The 20,093-nt window shown below is 42.1% G+C and overlaps 1 protein-coding gene across 1 annotated transcript in view; it reads left to right on the top strand.

The window, feature by feature from the left end:
• Positions 1-20,093, top strand: part of LOC138320436 (chitin synthase chs-2-like) — a 74,160-nt gene that overhangs the window by 44,369 nt on the left and 9,698 nt on the right. The window contains exons 20-27 of the mRNA XM_069263398.1: positions 12,863-13,031; positions 13,187-13,327; positions 15,024-15,934; positions 17,286-17,402; positions 17,911-18,051; positions 18,300-18,385; positions 18,923-19,025; positions 19,416-19,569. Of these exons, the coding sequence (XP_069119499.1) occupies positions 12,863-13,031; positions 13,187-13,327; positions 15,024-15,934; positions 17,286-17,402; positions 17,911-18,051; positions 18,300-18,385; positions 18,923-19,025; positions 19,416-19,569 (1,822 nt within the window). The remainder of the gene's footprint in view (positions 1-12,862; positions 13,032-13,186; positions 13,328-15,023; positions 15,935-17,285; positions 17,403-17,910; positions 18,052-18,299; positions 18,386-18,922; positions 19,026-19,415; positions 19,570-20,093) is intronic.

The following is a 20,093-nucleotide window of genomic DNA, read 5'->3' as shown; positions in this document are numbered from 1 at the left end:
GGTGTTGTTATAGACTTACCCCTGTCTGACTGGGAAGGTGTTGTTATAGACTTACCCCTGTCTGACTGGGAAGGTGTTGTTATACACTTACCCCTGTCTGACTGGGAAGGTGTTGTTATACACTTACCCCTGTCTGACTGGGAAGGTGTTGTTATACACTTACCCCTGTCTGACTGGGAAGGTGTTGTTATACACTTACCCCTGTCTGACTGGGAAGGTGTTGTTATAGACTTACCCCTGTCTGACTGGGAAGGTGTTGTTATACACTTACCCCTGTCTGACTGGGAAGGTGTTGTTATACACTTACCCCTGTCTGACTGGGAAGGTGTTGTTATACACTTACCCCTGTCTGACTGGGAAGGTGTTGTTATAGACATACCCCTGTCTGACTGGGAAGGTGTTGTTATAGACTTACCCCTGTCTGACTGGGAAGGTGTTGTTATAGACTTACCCCTGTCTGACTGGGAAGGTGTTGTTATAGACTTACCCCTGTCTGACTGGGAAGGTGTTGTTATACACTTACCCCTGTCTGACTGGGAAGGTGTTGTTATACACTTACCCCTGTCTGACTGGGAAGGTGTTGTTATACACTTACCCCTGTCTGACTGGGAAGGTGTTGTTATACACTTACCCCTGTCTGACTGGGAAGGTGTTGTTATACACTTACCCCTGTCTGACTGGGAAGGTGTTGTTATAGACTTACCCCTGTCTGACTGGGAAGGTGTTGTTATACACTTACCCCTGTCTGACTGGGAAGGTGTTGTTATACACTTACCCCTGTCTGACTGGGAAGGTGTTGTTATACACTTACCCCTGTCTGACTGGGAAGGTGTTGTTATAGACATACCCTGTCTGACTGGGAAGGTGTTGTTATAGACTTACCCCTGTCTGACTGGGAAGGTGTTGTTATACACTTACCCCTGTCTGACTGGGAAGGTGTTGTTATAGACTTACCCCTGTCTGACTGGGAAGGTGTTATAGACTTACCCCTGTCTGACTGGGAAGGTGTTGTTATACACTTACCCCTGTCTGACTGGGAAGGTGTTGTTATACACTTACCCCTGTCTGACTGGGAAGGTGTTGTTATACACTTACCCCTGTCTGACTGGGAAGGTGTTATAGACTTACCCCTGTCTGACTGGGAAGGTGTTGTTATAGACTTACCCCTGTCTGACTGGGAAGGTGTTGTTATACACTTACCCCTGTCTGACTGGGAAGGTGTTGTTATAGACTTACCCCTGTCTGACTGGGAAGGTGTTGTTATACACTTACCCCTGTCTGACTGGGAAGGTGTTGTTATACACTTACCCCTGTCTGACTGGGAAGGTGTTGTTATACACTTACCCCTGTCTGACTGGGAAGGTGTTGTTATAACTTACCCCTGTCTGACTGGGAAGGTTGTTGTTATACACTTACCCCTGTCTGACTGGGAAGGTGTTGTTATACACTTACCCCTGTCTGACTGGGAAGTTGTTGTTATACACTTACCCCTGTCTGACTGGGAAGGTGTTGTTATACACTTACCCCTGTCTGACTGGGAAGGTGTTGTTATACACTTACCCCTGTCTGACTGGGAAGGTGTTGTTATACACTTACCCCTGTCTGACTGGGAAGGTGTTGTTATACACTTACCCCTGTCTGACTGGGAAGGTGTTGTTATAGACTTACCCCTGTCTGACTGGGAAGGTGTTGTTATAGACTTACCCCTGTCTGACTGGGAAGGTGTTGTTATAGACTTACCCCTGTCTGACTGGGAAGGTGTTGTTATACACTTACCCCTGTCTGACTGGGAAGGTGTTGTTATACACTTACCCCTGTCTGACTGGGAAGGTGTTGTTATACACTTACCCCTGTCTGACTGGGAAGGTGTTATAGACTTACCCCTGTCTGACTGGGAAGGTGTTGTTATACACTTACCCCTGTCTGACTGGGAAGGTGTTGTTATACACTTACCCCTGTCTGACTGGGAAGGTGTTGTTATACACTTACCCCTGTCTGACTGGGAAGGTGTTATATACTTACCCTGTCCTGACATGGAAGGTGTTGTTTTACATAACCCCTGTCTGACTGGGAAGGTGTTGTTATAGACTTACCCCTGTCTGACTGGGAAGGTGTTGTTATAGACTTACCCCTGTCTGACTGGGAAGGTGTTGTTATACACTTACCCCTGTCTGACTGGGAAGGTGTTGTTATACACTTACCCCTGTCTGACTGGGAAGGTGTTGTTATACACTTACCCCTGTCTGACTGGGAAGGTGTTGTTATACACTTACCCCTGTCTGACTGGGAAGGTGTTATAGACTTACCCCTGTCTGACTGGGAAGGTGTTGTTATAGACTTACCCCTGTCTGACTGGGAAGGTGTTGTTATACACTTACCCCTGTATTATAGTGAGTACTTGTTACAGTGGGGATGGGGAAGGGGTTGTTTGTTACAGGTGGGGGATGGGGAAGGGTTGTTTGGGGGACTATGTAATGGTGTCCATTACAGTGAGTACTTGTTACAGGTGGGGATGGGGAAGGGGTTGTTTGGGGGACTATGTAATGGTGTCCATTATAGTGAGTACTTGTTACAGGTGGGGATGGGGAAGGGGTTGTTTGGGGGACTATGTAATGGTGTCCATTATAGTGAGTACTTGTTACAGGTGGGGATGGGGAAGGGGTTGTTTGGGGGACTATGTAATGGTGTCCATTATAGTGAGTACTTGTTACAGGTGGGGATGGGGAAAGGGTTGTTTGGGGGACTATGTAATGGTGTCCATTACAAGTGAGTACTTGTTACAGGTGGGGATGGGGAAGGGGTTGTTTGGGGGACTATGTAATGGTGTCCATTATAGTGAGTACTTGTTACAGGTGGGGATGGGGAAGGGGTTGTTTGGGGGACTATGTAATGGTGTCCATTACAGTGAGTACTTGTTACAGGTGGGGATGGGGAAGGGGTTGTTTGGGGGACTATGTAATGGTGTCCATTATAGTGGGTACTTGTTACAGGTGGGGATGGGGAAGGGGTTGTTTGGGGGACTATGTAATGGTGTCCATTATAGTGAGTACTTGTTACAGGTGGGGATGGGGAAGGGTTGTTTGGGGGACTATGTAATGGTGTCCATTACAGTGAGTACTTGTTACAGGTGGGGATGGGGAAGGGGTTGTTTGGGGGACTATGTAATGGTGTCCATTATAGTGAGTACTTGTTACAGGGTGGGGATGGGGAAGGGTTGTTTGGGGGGACTATGTAATGGTGTCCATTACAGTGAGTAACTTGTTACAGGTGGGGATGGGGAAGGGGTTGTTTGGGGGACTATGTAATGTTGTCCATTATAGTGAGTACTTGTTACAGGTGGGGATGGGAAGGGTTTTGGGGACTATGTAATGGTGGTGGTACTTTACAGGTGGGGATGGGAAGGGGTTGTTTGGGGGACTATGTAATGGTGTCCATTACAGTGAGTACTTGTTACAGGTGGGGATGGGGAAGGGGTTGTTTGGGGGACTATGTAATGGTGTCCATTATAGTGAGTACTTGTTACAGGTGGGGATGGGGAAGGGGTTGTTTGGGGGACTATGTAATGGTGTCCATTATAGTGAGTACTTGTTACAGGTGGGGATGGGGAAGGGGTTGTTTGGGGGACTATGTAATGGTGTCCATTACAGTGAGTACTTGTTACAGGTGGGGATGGGGAAGGGGTTGTTTGGGGGACTATGTAATGGTGTCCATTATAGTGGTAACTTGTTACAGGTGGGGATGGGGAAGGGGTTGTTTGGGGGACTATGTAATGGTGTCCATTATAGTGAGTACTTGTTACAGGTGGGGATGGGGAAGGGGTTGTTTGGGGGACTATGTAATGGTGTCCATTACAGTGAGTACATGTTACAGGTGGGGGATGGGGAAGGGTTTGTTTGGGGGACTATGTAATGGTGTCCATTATAGTGAGTACTTGTTACAGGTGGGGATGGGGAAGGGGTTGTTTGGGGGACTATGTAATGGTGTCCATTATAGTGAGTACTTGTTACAGGTGGGGATGGGGAAGGGGTTGTTTGGGGGACTATGTAATGGTGTCCATTACAATGAGTACTTGTTACAGGTGGGGATGGGGAAGGGGTTGTTTGGGGGACTATGTAATGGTGTCCATTATAGTGAGTACTTGTTACAGGTGGGGATGGGAAGGGGTTGTTTGGGGGACTATGTAATGGTGTCCATTATAGTGAGTACTTGTTACAGGTGGGGATGGGGAAGGGGTTGTTTTTGGGGGACTATGTAATGGTGTCCATTACAGTGAGTACTTGTTACAGGTGGGGATGGGGAAGGGGTTGTTTGGGGGACTATGTAATGGTGTCCATTATAGTGAGTACTTGTTACAGGTGGGGATGGGGAAGGGTTGTTTGGGGGACTATGTAATGGTGTCCATTATAGTGAGTACTTGTTACAGGTGGGGATGGGGAAGGGGTTGTTTGGGGGACTATGTAATGGTGTCCATTACAATGAGTACTTGTTACAGGTGGGGATGGGGAAAGGGTTGTTTGGGGGACTATGTAATGGTGTCCATTATAGTGGGTACTTGTTACAGGTGGGGATGGGGAAGGGTTGTTTGGGGGACTATGTAATGGTGTCCATTATAGTGAGTACTTGTTACAGGTGGGGATGGGGAAGGGGTTGTTTGGGGGACTATGTAATGGTTGTCCATTATAGTGAGTACTTGTTACAGGTGGGGATGGGGAAGGGGTTGTTTGGGGGACTATGTAATGGTGTCCATTATAGTGAGTACTTGTTACAGGTGGGGATGGGGAAGGGGTTGTTTGGGGGACTATGTAATGGTGTCCATTATAGTGAGTACTTGTTACAGGTGGGGATGGGGAAGGGGTTGTTTGGGGGACTATGTAATGGTGTCCATTATAGTGAGTACTTGTTACAGGTGGGGATGGGGAAGGGGTTGTTTGGGGGACTATGTAATGGTGTCCATTATAGTGAGTACTTGTTACAGGTGGGGATGGGGAAGGGGTTGTTTGGGGGACTATGTAATGGTGTCCATTATAGTGAGTACTTGTTACAGGTGGGGATGGGGAAGGGGTTGTTTGGGGGACTATGTAATGGTGTCCATTATAGTGGTAACTTGTTACAGGTGGGGATGGGGAAGGGGTTGTTTGGGGGACTATGTAATGGTGTCCATTACAGTGAGTACTTGTTACAGGTGGGGATGGGGAAGGGGTTGTTTGGGGGACTATGTAATGGTGTCCATTATAGTGAGTACTTGTTACAGGTGGGGATGGGGAAGGGGTTGTTTGGGGGACTATGTAATGGTGTCCATTATAGTGAGTACTTGTTACAGGTGGGGATGGGGAAGGGGTTGTTTGGGGGACTATGTAATGGTGTCCATTATAGTGAGTACTTGTTACAGGTGGGGATGGGGAAGGGGTTGTTTTGGGGGACTATGTAATGGTGTCCATTATAGTGAGTACTTGTTACAGGTGGGGATGGGGAAGGGGTTTTGGGGGACTATGTAATGGTGTCCATTATAGTGAGTACTTGTTACAGGTGGGGATGGGGAAGGGGTTGTTTGGGGGACTATGTAATGGTGTCCATTATAGTGAGTACTTGTTACAGGTGGGGATGGGGAAGGGTTGTTTGGGGGACTATGTAATGGTGTCCATTATAGTGAGTACTTGTTACAGGTGGGGATGGGGAAGGGGTTGTTTGGGGGACTATGTAATGGTGTCCATTATAGTGAGTACTTGTTACAGGTGGGGATGGGGAAGGGGTTATTTGGGGGACTATGTAATGTTGTCCATTATAGTGAGTACTTGTTACAGGTGGGGATGGGGAAGGGGTTATTTGGGGGACTATGTAATGTTGTCCATTATAGTGAGTACTTGTTACAGGTGGGGATGGGGAAGGGGTTGTTTGGGGGACTATGTAATGGTGTCCATTATGGTAGTGAGTACTTGTTACAGGTGGGGATGGGGAAGGGGTTGTTTGGGGGACTATGTAATGTTGTCCCATTATAGTGAAGATTACTTGTTACAGGTGGGGATGGGGAAGGGGTTATTTGGGGGACTATGTAATGTTGTCCATTATAGTGGGTACTTGTTACAGGTGGGGATGGGGAAGGGGTTGTTTGGGGGACTATGTAATGGTGTCCATTATAGTGAGTACTTGTTACAGGTGGGGATGGGGAAGGGGTTGTTTGGGGGACTATGTAATGGTGTCCATTATAGTGAGTACTTGTTACAGTGGGATGGGGATGGGGAAGGGTTGTTGGGGACTATGTAATGGTGTCCATTATAGTGAGTACTTGTTACAGGTGGGGATGGGGAAGGGTTGTTTGGGGGACTATGTAATGGTGTCCATTATAGTGAGTACTTGTTACAGGTGGGGATGGGGAAGGGGTTGTTTGGGGGACTATGTAATGGTGTCCATTATAGTGAGTACTTGTTACAGGTGGGGATGGGATGGGGGGGACTATGTAATGGTGTCCATTATAGTGAGTACTTGTTACAGGTGGGGATGGGGAAGGGGTTGTTTGGGGGACTATGTAATGGTGTCCATTATAGTGAGTACTTGTTACAGGTGGGGATGGGGAAGGGTTGTTTGGGGAACTATGTAATGGTGTCCATTACAATGAGTACTTGTTACAGATGGGGATGGGGAAGGGGTTGTTTGGGGGACTATGTAATGGTGTCCATTATAGTGGGTACTTGTTACAGGTGGGGATGGGGAAGGGTTGTTTGGGGACTATGTAATGGTGTCCATTATAGTGGGTACTTGTTACAGGTGGGGATGGGGAAGGGGTTGTTTGGGGGACTATGTAATGGTGTCCATTATAGTGAGTACTTGTTACAGGTGGGGATGGGGAAGGGTTGTTTGGGGGACTATGTAATGGTGTCCATTATAGTGAGTACTTGTTACAGGTGGGGATGGGGAAGGGGTTGTTTGGGGGACTATGTAATGGTGTCCATTATAGTGAGTACTTGTTACAGGTGGGGATGGGGAAGGGTTGTTTGGGGGACTATGTAATGGTGTCCATTATAGTGAGTACTTGTTACAGGTGGGGATGGGGAAGGGGTTGTTTGGGGGACTATGTAATGGTGTCCATTATAGTGAGTACTTGTTACAGGTGGGGATGGGGAAGGGTTGTTTGGGGGACTATGTAATGGTGTCCATTATAGTGAGTACTTGTTACAGGTGGGGATGGGGAAGGGTTGTTTGGGGACTATGTAATGGTGTCCATTATAGTGAGTACTTGTTACAGGTGGGGATGGGGAAGGGTTGTTTGGGGGACTATGTAATGGTGTCCATTATAGTGAGTACTTGTTACAGGTGGGGATGGGGAAGGGTTGTTTGGGGGACTATGTAATGGTGTCCATTATACAGTGAGTACTTGTTACAGGTGGGGATGGGAAGGGTTGTTTGGGGGACTATGTAATGGTGTCCATTATAGTGAGTACTTGTTACAGGTGGGGATGGGGAAGGGGTTGTTTGGGGGACTATGTAATGGTGTCCATTATAGTGAGTACTTGTTACAGGTGGGGATGGGGAAGGGGTTGTTTGGGGGACTATGTAATGGTGTCCATTATAGTGAGTACTTGTTACAGGTGGGGATGGGGAAGGGTTGTTTGGGGGACTATGTAATGGTGTCCATTATAGTGAGTACTTGTTACAGGTGGGATGGGAAGGGTACTTGTTACAGGTGGGGATGGGGGAAGGGGTTTGTTTGGGGGACTATGTAATGGTGTCCATTACAGTGAGTACTTGTTACAGGTGGGGATGGGGAAGGGGTTGTTTGGGGGACTATGTAATGGTGTCCATTATAGTGAGTACTTGTTACAGGTGGGGATGGGGAAGGGTTGTTTGGGGGACTATGTAATGGTGTCCATTATAGTGAGTACTTGTTACAGGTGGGGATGGGGAAGGGTTGTTTGGGGGACTATGTAATGGTGTCCATTATAGTGAGTACTTGTTACAGGTGGGGATGGGGAAGGGTTTATTTGGGGGACTATGTAATGGTGTCCATTATAGTGAGTACTTGTTACAGGTGGGGATGGGGAAGGGGTTGTTTGGGGGACTATGTAATGGTGTCCATTACAGTGAGTACTTGTTACAGGTGGGGATGGGGAAGGGTTTGTTTGGGGGACTATGTAATGGTGTCCATTATAGTGAGTACTTGTTACAGGTGGGGATGGGGAAGGGGTTGTTTGGGGGACTATGTAATGGTGTCCATTATAGTGAGTACTTGTTACAGGTGGGGATGGGGAAGGGGTTGTTTGGGGGACTATGTAATGGTGTCCATTATAGTGAGTACTTGTTACAGGTGGGGATGGGGAAGGGTTGTTTGGGGGACTATGTAATGGTGTCCATTATAGTGAGTACTTGTTACAGGTGGGGATGGGGAAGGGGTTGTTTGGGGGACTATGTAATGGTGTCCATTATAGTGAGTACTTGTTACAGGTGGGGATGGGGAAGGGTTGTTTGGGGGACTATGTAATGGTGTCCATTACAATGAGTACTTGTTACAGGTGGGGATGGGGAAGGGGTTGTTTGGGGGACTATGTAATGGTGTCCATTACAGTGAGTACTTGTTACAGGTGGGGATGGGGAAGGGGTTGTTTGGGGGACTATGTAATGGTGTCCATTATAGCGAGTACTTGTTACAGGTGGGGATGGGGAAGGGGTTGTTTGGGGGACTATGTAATGGTGTCCATTATAGTGAGTACTTGTTACAGGTGGGGATGGGGAAGGGTTGTTTGGGGGACTATGTAATGGTGTCCATTATAGTGAGTACTTGTTACAGGTGGGGATGGGGAAGGGTTGTTTGGGGGACTATGTAATGGTGTCCATTATAGTGAGTACTTGTTACCTTGTTACAGGTGGGAATGGGGAAGGGGTTGTTTGGGGGACTATGTAATGTTGTCCATTATAGTGAGTACTTGTTACAGGTGGGGATGGGGAAGGGTTGTTTGGGGGACTATGTAATGGTGTCCATTACAATGAGTACTTGTTACAGGTGGGGATGGGGAAGGGGTTGTTTGGGGGACTATGTAATGGTGTCCATTACAGTGAGTACTTGTTACAGGTGGGGATGGGGAAGGGGTTGTTTGGGGGACTATGTAATGGTGTCCATTATAGTGGGAACTTGTTACAGGTAGGGATGGGGAAAGGGTTGTTTGGGGGACTATGTAATGGTGTCCATTACAGTGAGTACTTGTTACAGGTGGGGATGGGGAAGGGGTTGTTTGGGGGACTATGTAATGGTGTCCATTACAGTGAGTACCTGTTACAGGTGGGGATGGGGAAGGCGTTGTTTGGGGGACTATATAATGGTTTCCATTATAGTGAGTACTTGTTACAGGTGGGGATGGGGAAGGGGTTGTTTGGGGGACTATGTAATGGTGTCCATTATGGTGGGAACTTGTTACAGGTAGGAATGGGGAAGGGGTTGTTTGGGGGGCTATGTAATGGTGTCCATTATAGTGAGTACTTGTTACAGGTGGGGATGGGGAAGGGGTTGTTTGGGGGACTATGTAATGGTGTCCATTATAGTGGGTACTTGTTACAGGTAGGGATGGGGAAGGGGTTGTTTGGGGGACTATGTAATGGTGTCCATTATAGTGAGTACTTGTTACAGGTGGGGATGGGGAAGGGGTTGTTTGGGGGACTATGTAATGGTGTCCATTATAGTGGGTACTTGTTACAGGTGGGGATGGGGAAGGGTTGTTTGGGGGACTATGTAATGGTGTCCATTATAGTGAGTACTTGTTACAGGTGGGGATGGGGAAGGGGTTGTTTGGGGGACTATGTAATGGTGTCCATTATAGTGAGTACTTGTTACAGGTGGGGATGGGGAAGGGGTTGTTTGGGGGACTATGTAATGGTGTCCATTATAGTGGGTACTTGTTACAGGTGGGGATGGGGAAGGGGTTGTTTGGGGGACTATGTAATGGTGTCCATTATAGTGAGTACTTGTTACAGGTGGGGATGGGGAAAGGGTTGTTTGGGGGACTATGTAATGGTGTCCATTACAGTGAGTACTTGTTACAGGTGGGGATGGGGAAGGTGTTGTTTGGGGGACTATGTAATGGTGTCCATTACAATGAGTACTTGTTACAGGTGGGGATGGGGAAGGGGTTGTTTGGGGGACTATGTAATGTTGTCCATTATAGTGAGTACTTGTTACAGGTAGGGATGGGGAAGGGTTGTTTGGGGGAATATGTAATGGTGTCCATTACAGTGAGTACTTGTTACAGGTGGGGATGGGGAAGGGGTTGTTTGGGGGACTATGTAATGTTGTCCATTACAATGAGTACTTGTTACAGGTAGGAATGGGGAAGGGGTTATTTGGTGGACTATGTAATGTTGTCCATTATAGTGGGAACTTGTTACAGGTGGGGATGGGGAAGGGGTTTTTTGGGGGACTATGTAATGGTGTCCATTACAATGAGTACTTGTTACAGGTGGGGATGGGGAAGGGTTTTTTGGGGAACTATGTAATGGTGTCCATTACAATGAGTACTTGTTACAGGTGGGGATGGGGAAGGGGTTGTTTGGGGGACTATGTAATGGTGTCCATTATAGTGAGTACTTGTTACAGGTGGGGATGGGGAAGGGGTTGTTTGGGGGACTATGTAATGGTGTCCATTATAGTGGGTACTTGTTACAGGTGGGGATGGGGAAGGGGTTGTTTGGGGGACTATGTAATGGTGTCCATTATAGTGAGTACTTGTTACAGGTGGGGATGGGGAAGGGGTTGTTTGGGGGACTATGTAATGGTGTCCATTATAGTGGGTACTTGTTACAGGTGGGGATGGGGAAGGGAATGTTTGGGGGACTATGTAATGGTGTCCATTACAATGAGTACTTGTTACAGGTGGGGATGGGGAAGGGGTTGTTTGGGGGACTATGTAATGGTGTCCATTATAGTGAGTACTTGTTACAGGTGGGGATGGGGAAGGGGTTGTTTGGGGGACTATGTAATGGTGTCCATTACAATGAGTACTTGTTACAGGTGGGAATGGGGAAGGGGTTGTTTGGGGGACTATGTAATGGTGTCCATTATAGTGAGTACTTGTTACAGGTGGGGATGGGGAAGGGGTTGTTTGGGGGACTATGTAATGGTGTCCATTATAGTGAGTACTTGTTACAGGTGGGGATGGGGAAGGGGTTGTTTGGGGGACTATGTAATGGTGTCCATTATAGTGAGTACTTGTTACAGGTGGGGATGGGGAAGGGGTTGTTTGGGGGACTATGTAATGGTGTCCATTATAGTGGGTACTTGTTACAGGTGGGGATGGGGAAGGGAATGTTTGGGGGACTATGTAATGGTGTCCATTATAGTGAGTACTTGTTACAGGTGGGGATGGGGAAGGGGTTGTTTGGGGGACTATGTAATGGTGTCCATTATAGTGAGTACTTGTTACAGGTAGGAATGGGGAAGGGGTTGTTTGGGGGACTATGTAATGGTGTCCATTATAGTGGGTACTTGTTACAGGTGGGGATCGGGAAGGTTTTTTTGGGGGGACTATGTAATGGTGTCCATTACAGTGAGTACTTGTTACAGGTGGGGATGGGGAAGGTGTTGTTTGGGGGACTATGTAATGGTGTCCATTATAGTGGTAACTTGTTACAGGTGGGGATGGGGAAGGGGTTGTTTGGGGGACTATGTAATGGTGTCCATTACAGTGAGTACTTGTTACAGGTGGGGATGGGGAAGGGGTTGTTTGGGGGACTATGAAATGGTGTCCATTACAATGAGTACTTGTTACAGGTGGGGATGGGGAAGGGGTTGTTTGGGGGACTATGTAATGGTGTCCATTACAGTGGGTATTTGTTACAGGTGGGGATGGGGAAGGGGTTGTTTAGGGGACTATGTAATGGTGTCCATTATAGTAGGTACTTGTTACAGGTGGGGATGGGGAAGGGGTTGTTTGGGGGACTATGTAATGGTGTCCATTATAATGGGTACTTGTTACCGGTGGGGATGGGTAAGGAGTTGTTTGGGGGACTATGTAATGGTGTCCATTACAGTGAGTACATGTTACAGGTGGGGATGGGGAAGGTTTTTTTGGGGGAACTATGTAATGATGTCCATTACAATGAGTACTTGTTACAGGTGGGAATGGGGAAGGGGTTGTTTGGGGGACTATGTAATGGTGTCCATTATAGTGAGTACTTGTTACAGGTGGGGATTGGAAAGGGGTTGTTTGGGGGCTATGTAATGGTGTCCATGACAATGAGTACTTGTTACAAATGCTGGTAAAAACATCAAATTAAATTTCAGGTGCTGTTTTTACATCTTAGATTAATTTTAATATCAGGTGCTGCTTTCACATCTTCAGGTGTTGCATTTTCTTGTAATAATAGAATCACTTTACAGGATATCACGTAATACTTTATCAGCCCAGTTGAGGTCACACAGACATTCATCAACGTTTAAAGGTTTAATGATTTATGCCTAAATCCAGACATTTCCAAAATTGGTGTCTCTCACAATTTCATAACAGCAACAGAACAACGATACATGATTTTCCATTTTGTAATACTTCGTCAAGTACAACTGAAATTTTATTGGATATTTTACCTATAATTCATTACTAAACAATGTTTTATCAGTTCCATGTTTATTAGAATATTACTGCAGGGGACAGTACAAAGTATGTTTGGACATATGTATACTTGTATATTCTATCCATAGCTAGCTTTGACAGATACAGGTATGAACGTCTTGACATTCTTCCGTATATCACATTCAATATTGATAAAAATATAGTAACACGCCGAAAGTTACTTGCATATTTTTATGCAATTGGAAACCAAACCAAATACGCCAAACGTCGTTTGGTGGATGAATATTTGATACTTATTATGAGCTGTTTTGTAGATTCTGGGATATCTTCAAAATCATCAGTCGTGAGGCAAAGAGAGAAGACATCTATAACAGTGGGTGGATGCAGATCCTAAAGGTCATCACTTATTTTGTTCTGGCAATTCTTCTCCTGGCGTGTTCTGTCCTGCAGAAGATCAGTTTGGTCACACTAACTTCCGAAGAAGTAAGTTCTACAATTCATTAACATTGTGTATGAATAAAGGACCACTCTAGAGATGTCTTTTTGAAAATCATTAATCTGTCCTTTATAACAATGGTTTGATTTATTGGATTTTGATTCATGAGTTCCTGTGATTACTATGATTATTGCCATTGTAGAAAGCATCTGTGGACAGAAGCGCGCGTTACACACTGCTGCTGATAGCCATCTGTGTTCCGTACGCCCTGGTCTTCCTGCTGAGTCTATGGAGATCACTGTTTGGAAACGTTCCACTTCCGAATTTGAAAAGCATTCTATTGGTAAGTTTGTTTCATTGCTTGTGGGTAACTTAATTACTGTAAACATACGGTTTTAGTGGTAACCTTATTGTAGCACTCTTTGTGCCAGAATTTCGACGCTAAACTATGTTTGCACTAATAGTTCTGTAATATGGTCTGGATATAGTTCGTTATGTATATAGTATGTTCTGTATTATAAGACACTTTCATATCTAGATATGAAGGATAAGGATATTTTACCCGAGGGTCACAAAATGTTGTAAAACCCGAGTCTAGCCGTCATTTTGTGATCCCGAGGGTAGAATATCCCTATCCTTCATATCAACGTGTGAGAGTATTTTTCTCTCATACCACGATGTTTTATTGCAATTTTACTACAATAATTTTCTGCCATTTTGAAATAAATTCGAAAAAAAACGCGACTGCAAGTCAATTCTCCACACATGAAAATATGCGTGTGTATCTTTCAAAGTAAATCCAGCCTACTCTCTGAAAAAATAGTGTTAAAATTGCACCGAGAAAATAGTAAATTTGTTGACGCTGTGACGTCACATACTGCATGTATATTGTGTATTGGCCTAGACCGGCCAGTATTACACTTGTAGGTATGAGAGAAATAGTATGTTCTCTATATAATATGTTATATAATATGTCATAGTTCAATTCGTTAAAGCATTGTGCATAGATTACATATTCAAACATAAAAAGTCAACAATGCAATAGGTCACATTCGTATCGCTAGCACTTTCAGGTTTACCCCTTTGTACAGGCGATATTTAAATGTCATAGAATCAACGTCGTGACGTAACATAATCGAGCAAATAAAAAGGGGAAGTTATTACGTTATATAACGGAAAGTTAATAAACCCCATAAAACTAATTACTGTTGTTTCTATGATATTAAAGATATCGCCTAAAGATAATAGGCAACCCTGAAAGCCCTAGTATATTTTACATATATACATATCAAAGAAACACAATTTAACAGAGAATGACAATTTATTGATTATTACTCGTACCCTATCCGGGCCTCGTATATTATACATATACATTCTATATATAATACGTCCTGCATATAGTATGTTCTTTATATAGCACGTTCCGTATATAATATGTCCTGTATAACTCTTAAATTCCATCTTTACATACAAAACTTGTGGGTGGTATCATTTTTGGCGTCATTATCTGTGAAGTAAAACAAAAGCATGAAAATATTATGTTCTCGTAACCATAACACATGACGTCAAAATCAGAACCTACATGTAAGGGAAGGAAATCTGTAATACGCAAATATGGAATAGCCATTGTGGTGATTATTTTCATTATTTTATTCATTTTTGTGCTCACTTCTTCAAGCCGAAATATGTATGATCACGTATTGGAGATAATTTAGATAGGCTTTGCCTGTTGTTTAATCCATTTGGCATGCAAAATCTTTGCCAATAAAATTTGATGAAATGAAATTTACGATCACGAGATGTTAACAGGATAACGGCTAAAAGAGATAAAGCGACGTTGTATCAAAATGTACATTTAATAAAGTATAAATAGTATAAAATTGTATTACATCCTTATTGTATCAACATTCACTCGATCCATCTCTATAAAGCAATCAATTTGACTATAACATCTAGTCTATGAAATTTGTTATTATGAAATGTATGCTCTAATAAACGTTTCATTGATTAATTTATTTTAATACATTATGCTATTTTAGGTGGGCATTGTGGAAAGTTTGCACTCCGTAGGAATATCAATTCTAGCCTTTCGAATCCTACCGGAAATAGACGTCGTGCGCGGCGTACTATTGCTCAGTTGTGCGTGTATGGTACCGAGTATTCTCAAACCTCTCTGCTCGTCAACCAAGAACGATAAAATGAAATTCAAATCAGCATCAGGAAAGATATGTGATTTTCTGTTAGATTTGCTGGCAGCCATAGGGCAAATTTCAGCTATACCGGTGATTGTATTGTTCGAGTATTACATCAACAATCGCACGTTTGTTGAAGATTACGCACGAATAGTAGAATTTGCTTTGGCTTTATTCCTTTGTTCGTTGTCCTACTGGGAAAATTTCATCGACGACAGATTCTGTGGGACATTGAAAGAAACCAATCCACTACAAATTGCAATGCTTGGTTTGAAATTCGACATGCAGGAATGTCGACCAATCATATACGCCATAGCCAGTCCTACAAAGATTGTTGTCACAACTGTAATTGCATTTCTTTACTTGGAGCCAGGTAAAGACTTAGAGATGAAATTTGCTTTCGACATCATGTTAGGCTACACAAAGGAAGATTCCCTGAAATACACGTCAGTGGCCTGTCTGATTCTGTCCGCATATATTGGTCACTATATTGCATACACTGCCTGTAAACTACAGATGCAGATTGTATCGTATGCCATTCCGTTACTCCTATCCACTCCTGTGGCTTTTTTGATCATTTACCTCGATTGTGAGAACGACTTCCTCATTGCTGTATCGAAAGAGGATCGCACCTGTGATGCTGCATTCTGGGATACCTGGTGGCACTTACCGGTAGCGGTGGGATGGCTCATCTCCGTCTATTGGGTGGGCAGACACATCTGGTTTCCGTGTCAGGACAGACTAGCCAAGATGGAACAGTAAGTTATAATACAAATCAAGGTATATAGCAATAGTGAGATACTTCATACAGTAAGTTATAATACAAATCAAGGTATATAGTAATGGTGGGATACTTCATACAGGAAGTTATAATACAAATCAAGGTATATAGTAATAGTGGGATATTTCATCACATACCGAAAGTTATGATACAAATCAAGGTATATAGCAATAGTAAGATACTCCATACAGTAAGTTATAATACAAACCAAGGTATATAGTAATGGTGGGATAATTCATACAGTGAGTTATAATACAAATCAAGGTATATAGCCATGGAGGGATATTCTTCACGCAATAAGTTATTTTACAAATCAAGGCATATAGTAATGGTGGGATATTCTTCACGCAGTGAGTTATAATACAAATCAAGGTATATAGCCATGGAGGGATATTCTTCACGCAATAAGTTATTTTACAAATCAAGGTATTTAGCAATGGTGGGCTACTTTTCACACAGTAAGTTATGATACAAATCAAGGTATATAGCAATGGTGGGATATTCTTCACACAGTAAGTTATGATACAAATCAAGGTATAGCAATAGCACAGTCTGCTCAATAATACAATTACATGTATCTAAGTTTAAGGGAAAACACTTTAAAAAGAAAGTCAAGCTCAATTAAGACATGCTTAAAACTTGCTTACTTTGAACAGAACTCATGCAATAAGATGGAACAGAAATATCCATAAAGACGAAAATGCCAAAAACTATTTCAACTACATATATTGTGGATGAGGATACAATAAATGATACGTACAGATATCTGTCATTTGGGGAGAGGGTGTGCAAAGGCTTTAGATGTTGACATTTAAACAATAATGTAGGCTAAAATCGTAAAAAAACGTTAATGCTTAGCAATAGACACTTTTGGTGCTATATTTTGTGATATTGCATTTTTGGGTAATGTGAAATTAATAAAATATTGACTTTATAACGTATTTCTACAAACATGTGCTTCTGATGTTAATTCACAGTGTGTTTACAACTCACTCAAATATTAGCAAGAATACTTTCAATTATTCATAACTTTGTCAAAAATCTCTCTCATAAAATGCTGCTGTTTTTAAATGTATCAGGGATTGAATTAATAACAATACAAACTCTATTTGTTTTGCCCCATTAATTAGTTGTCCTTTCGTAGGAGGACTTGCATCCGACCCTCACACACATATCAATTATCATTAAAAAACCCACTTTTCTTCACATCTCATTCTGTCGCTAAAAGTGTTTATATACGGTAGCTAGATTTTTAGTAGATACGTACATATTTTATATGATATTCCAAACAAACAGTTTGTGACGTTTCATACGTGTGATATTTGCAGCTTGTTTATGAGTCCGATATACTGTGGAGTGATCATGGAGCAGGACTTGATTATGAACCGTCGACGTCACACAAGGAAAGTCGTCAAGGTTAACAACGACGGGAAAATCTGCTACAGGTTAAATCAGTTTACATTTGCTTAGATGGAAATATAATTTAATAGTTGAAAAATCGCTGTTCGCTTACGACTTCAGTCATGAATTTACAATTAACGATGCATCGTGTAACAGAATGATGCGATTACAGTTTCATATGATATCAATGTATTCATAGATTCAAACATATCGCTGTATTAATCTCTAATAGGTAAAGCACATACTTAGATGTACCAACTGTTAAAAAAACTTATTTCAAACTCTATGATGATATGAAGCTTTAAAATATTTTGAAAATATCACAATTGCACATTTATCTAAGAAATAAGTCTTTCAATTGTTTTTTTTCTGCCTTGTTAATACATATTGTCTTCACTGTTAAGCTTACTGTCCTGTATCATATTTACTATTTGAAGTAATACATATCATGCAGATATACATTTGTGAGGATCCCTGAATATACCGTTAATATTACCTACCCACATTTATAAATAAGCGAAATACTACTGTCAGCATTTGAAAATCGAACAGGTTAAACCTCGATAAAGTTAAAACGGATAAAAATGAAGAGGAAGGGATTGAAGACACCATACCGCCCATGATATACGCATGTGGAACAATGTGGCATGAAACCCGTCAGGAAATGGTCCAGCTACTGAAGTCGTTATTCAGGTATAATACCAAACACTTATACGACAATTATGTAGACTTTAAATTTAATTGATTAATTATGTCATTACTGTTGTTGCTGATCAATATCAAATATATTCATGGCGCGTTATTTTTATTTTCTATTTATACTATGGTAAAATATAGTAACAATTGTTCTTGAGAAAGGCAATTATTTTGAATTACGTGACATTGTATTACCATGTAAATATTTATGTCCTGAGTTCCTGCTATGGTGATATTTGTTTCAGAATGGACAAAGATCAATGCATTCGAAAACAGGCAGTCGACACATTTGGTGCTAAACCATCAGAAGTCAAATACTACGAGTTTGAGCGTGGGTATCTTACTGATTAAGCTGGGTGTCGCGTGATTTAAGACGTAGCAATAAACACATGCCTTTAAATGACAATCACGTGTCATAACTAGTGCTCATTATTGTTAATTTTTCTTTTAACTTCGGTTCAATATTAATAATTGTAATAAAAGGTATTAGAGAAATAATTACGTGATTATCTATGACGTATAGTTCAGTTAAATGCAAACTTGTTGTACTTGAGAGAATTAGTCAAAGAACATTTTTGGTCTTCCTATGTATATAAAGGAATTAGAATGTGTGTTCATTTCAAAAGAGATTTGATTAATCGAATCCTGACGTCAAATCAATATTTCTTGACGTCGCTGCAATATTGCTATCAAGACGTCACCGTCAATATCCTGTCCGGCAAACCCAAAGGTTAAAAAAAGAAAACCCTTCAAATAATATTATACAAGCGTTATCAGAAAATGATACAAGGGCAAAATCACTGAATATCATTCATTTTAAGTGATAAATCATAATCTCATTTATTATTTGTATTTATCATACTTACAGCACACATTCTATTTGATGACGCATTCGAAACAAACGACGATGATGAAAGAGTACCGAATTCTTTTGTGAACTTGTTGGTGGAGTTAATGGAGGAAGCTGCAAGGTATCCTATCACATTAGCATGGTTGAATCTATGGAACCCAATATCTATTATGAAACTGCACATGGTAATCGATATTAGTACGTAAATATATGCATAAGGTTTATATTTTGAAGAATCCAAGATGGCTGCCATGACCTCTAAAGGGCTCAATGATTCAAAATTGTTCGGTATGGTACACAAGTTTTTGCGGACACTGAAGAGGTCTGGGAATCTCAAACGGTTGTATTGGCTGATAATTGGATCACTATTTAATTCTCTGATTTCAATGAAACATAATATTTATAGAAAAGTGTTTAGAGTCACTAGTCATTAACTGCAAGCTAATATAAGTTCCACTAAGTGGAAGCAGACAGGTTCCCTTATAACTGTAACATTAACTTGTATTTTCAGCTCTGTTCACGAAAAAGTTATGACTATCAAACCTCCGTTCAAAATGCCAACTCCCTATGGTGGTCAGCTTATATATCTAATGCCTGGAAACAACCTGATGTTCATCCACTTGAAAGACAAAAACAAGATCCGACACAGGAAGAGGTGGTCACAGGTAGGTCTACGATTTACTACAGTGGTAATAAATCATTTACACCTATTGCATATCAACACATACAATGGATCTAATGCGTATTCTTCTCAATTAAAGTATAACAATCATGCCATTGACCAATATCTTGCAAGATTAGGATTAAATTAAACATGTATAATAACTGATATTATAATTGCAACAATTATCATTAAACGAAATAACAGAAACATGAATTATCAATAATGGATCATTTTTTTATCTTATATGATGTTAGTTTTATATTTTATAACAGTGTTTAGCTAATGATCTAAGAGTTCACAAGCACAATTATATATCGACCGACCAAGTTGTAACGTCAGAAAAGTAAGATTCACTCGGTATTTCTGAATTTTAACACTGTGTTCATGTATAATATCATGACCTCACCGTGACCATAAAAGAGCCAATGAGAAGAATGGAAAATCATATCATAACTTCAGAAAGGACTTTTTTAAAATCTATTAGGAATTCTGATGATATTATGAAGACGTTTTAAGGTAAAAAAA

This window comes from Argopecten irradians, chromosome 4 (genome assembly GCF_041381155.1).
Source record: "Argopecten irradians isolate NY chromosome 4, Ai_NY, whole genome shotgun sequence".
NCBI classification, from domain to species: Eukaryota; Metazoa; Mollusca; class Bivalvia; order Pectinida; family Pectinidae; genus Argopecten; species Argopecten irradians.
The sequence above is the reverse complement of the archived record's forward strand: the minus strand, read 5'-3'. Positions and strand labels throughout refer to the sequence as shown.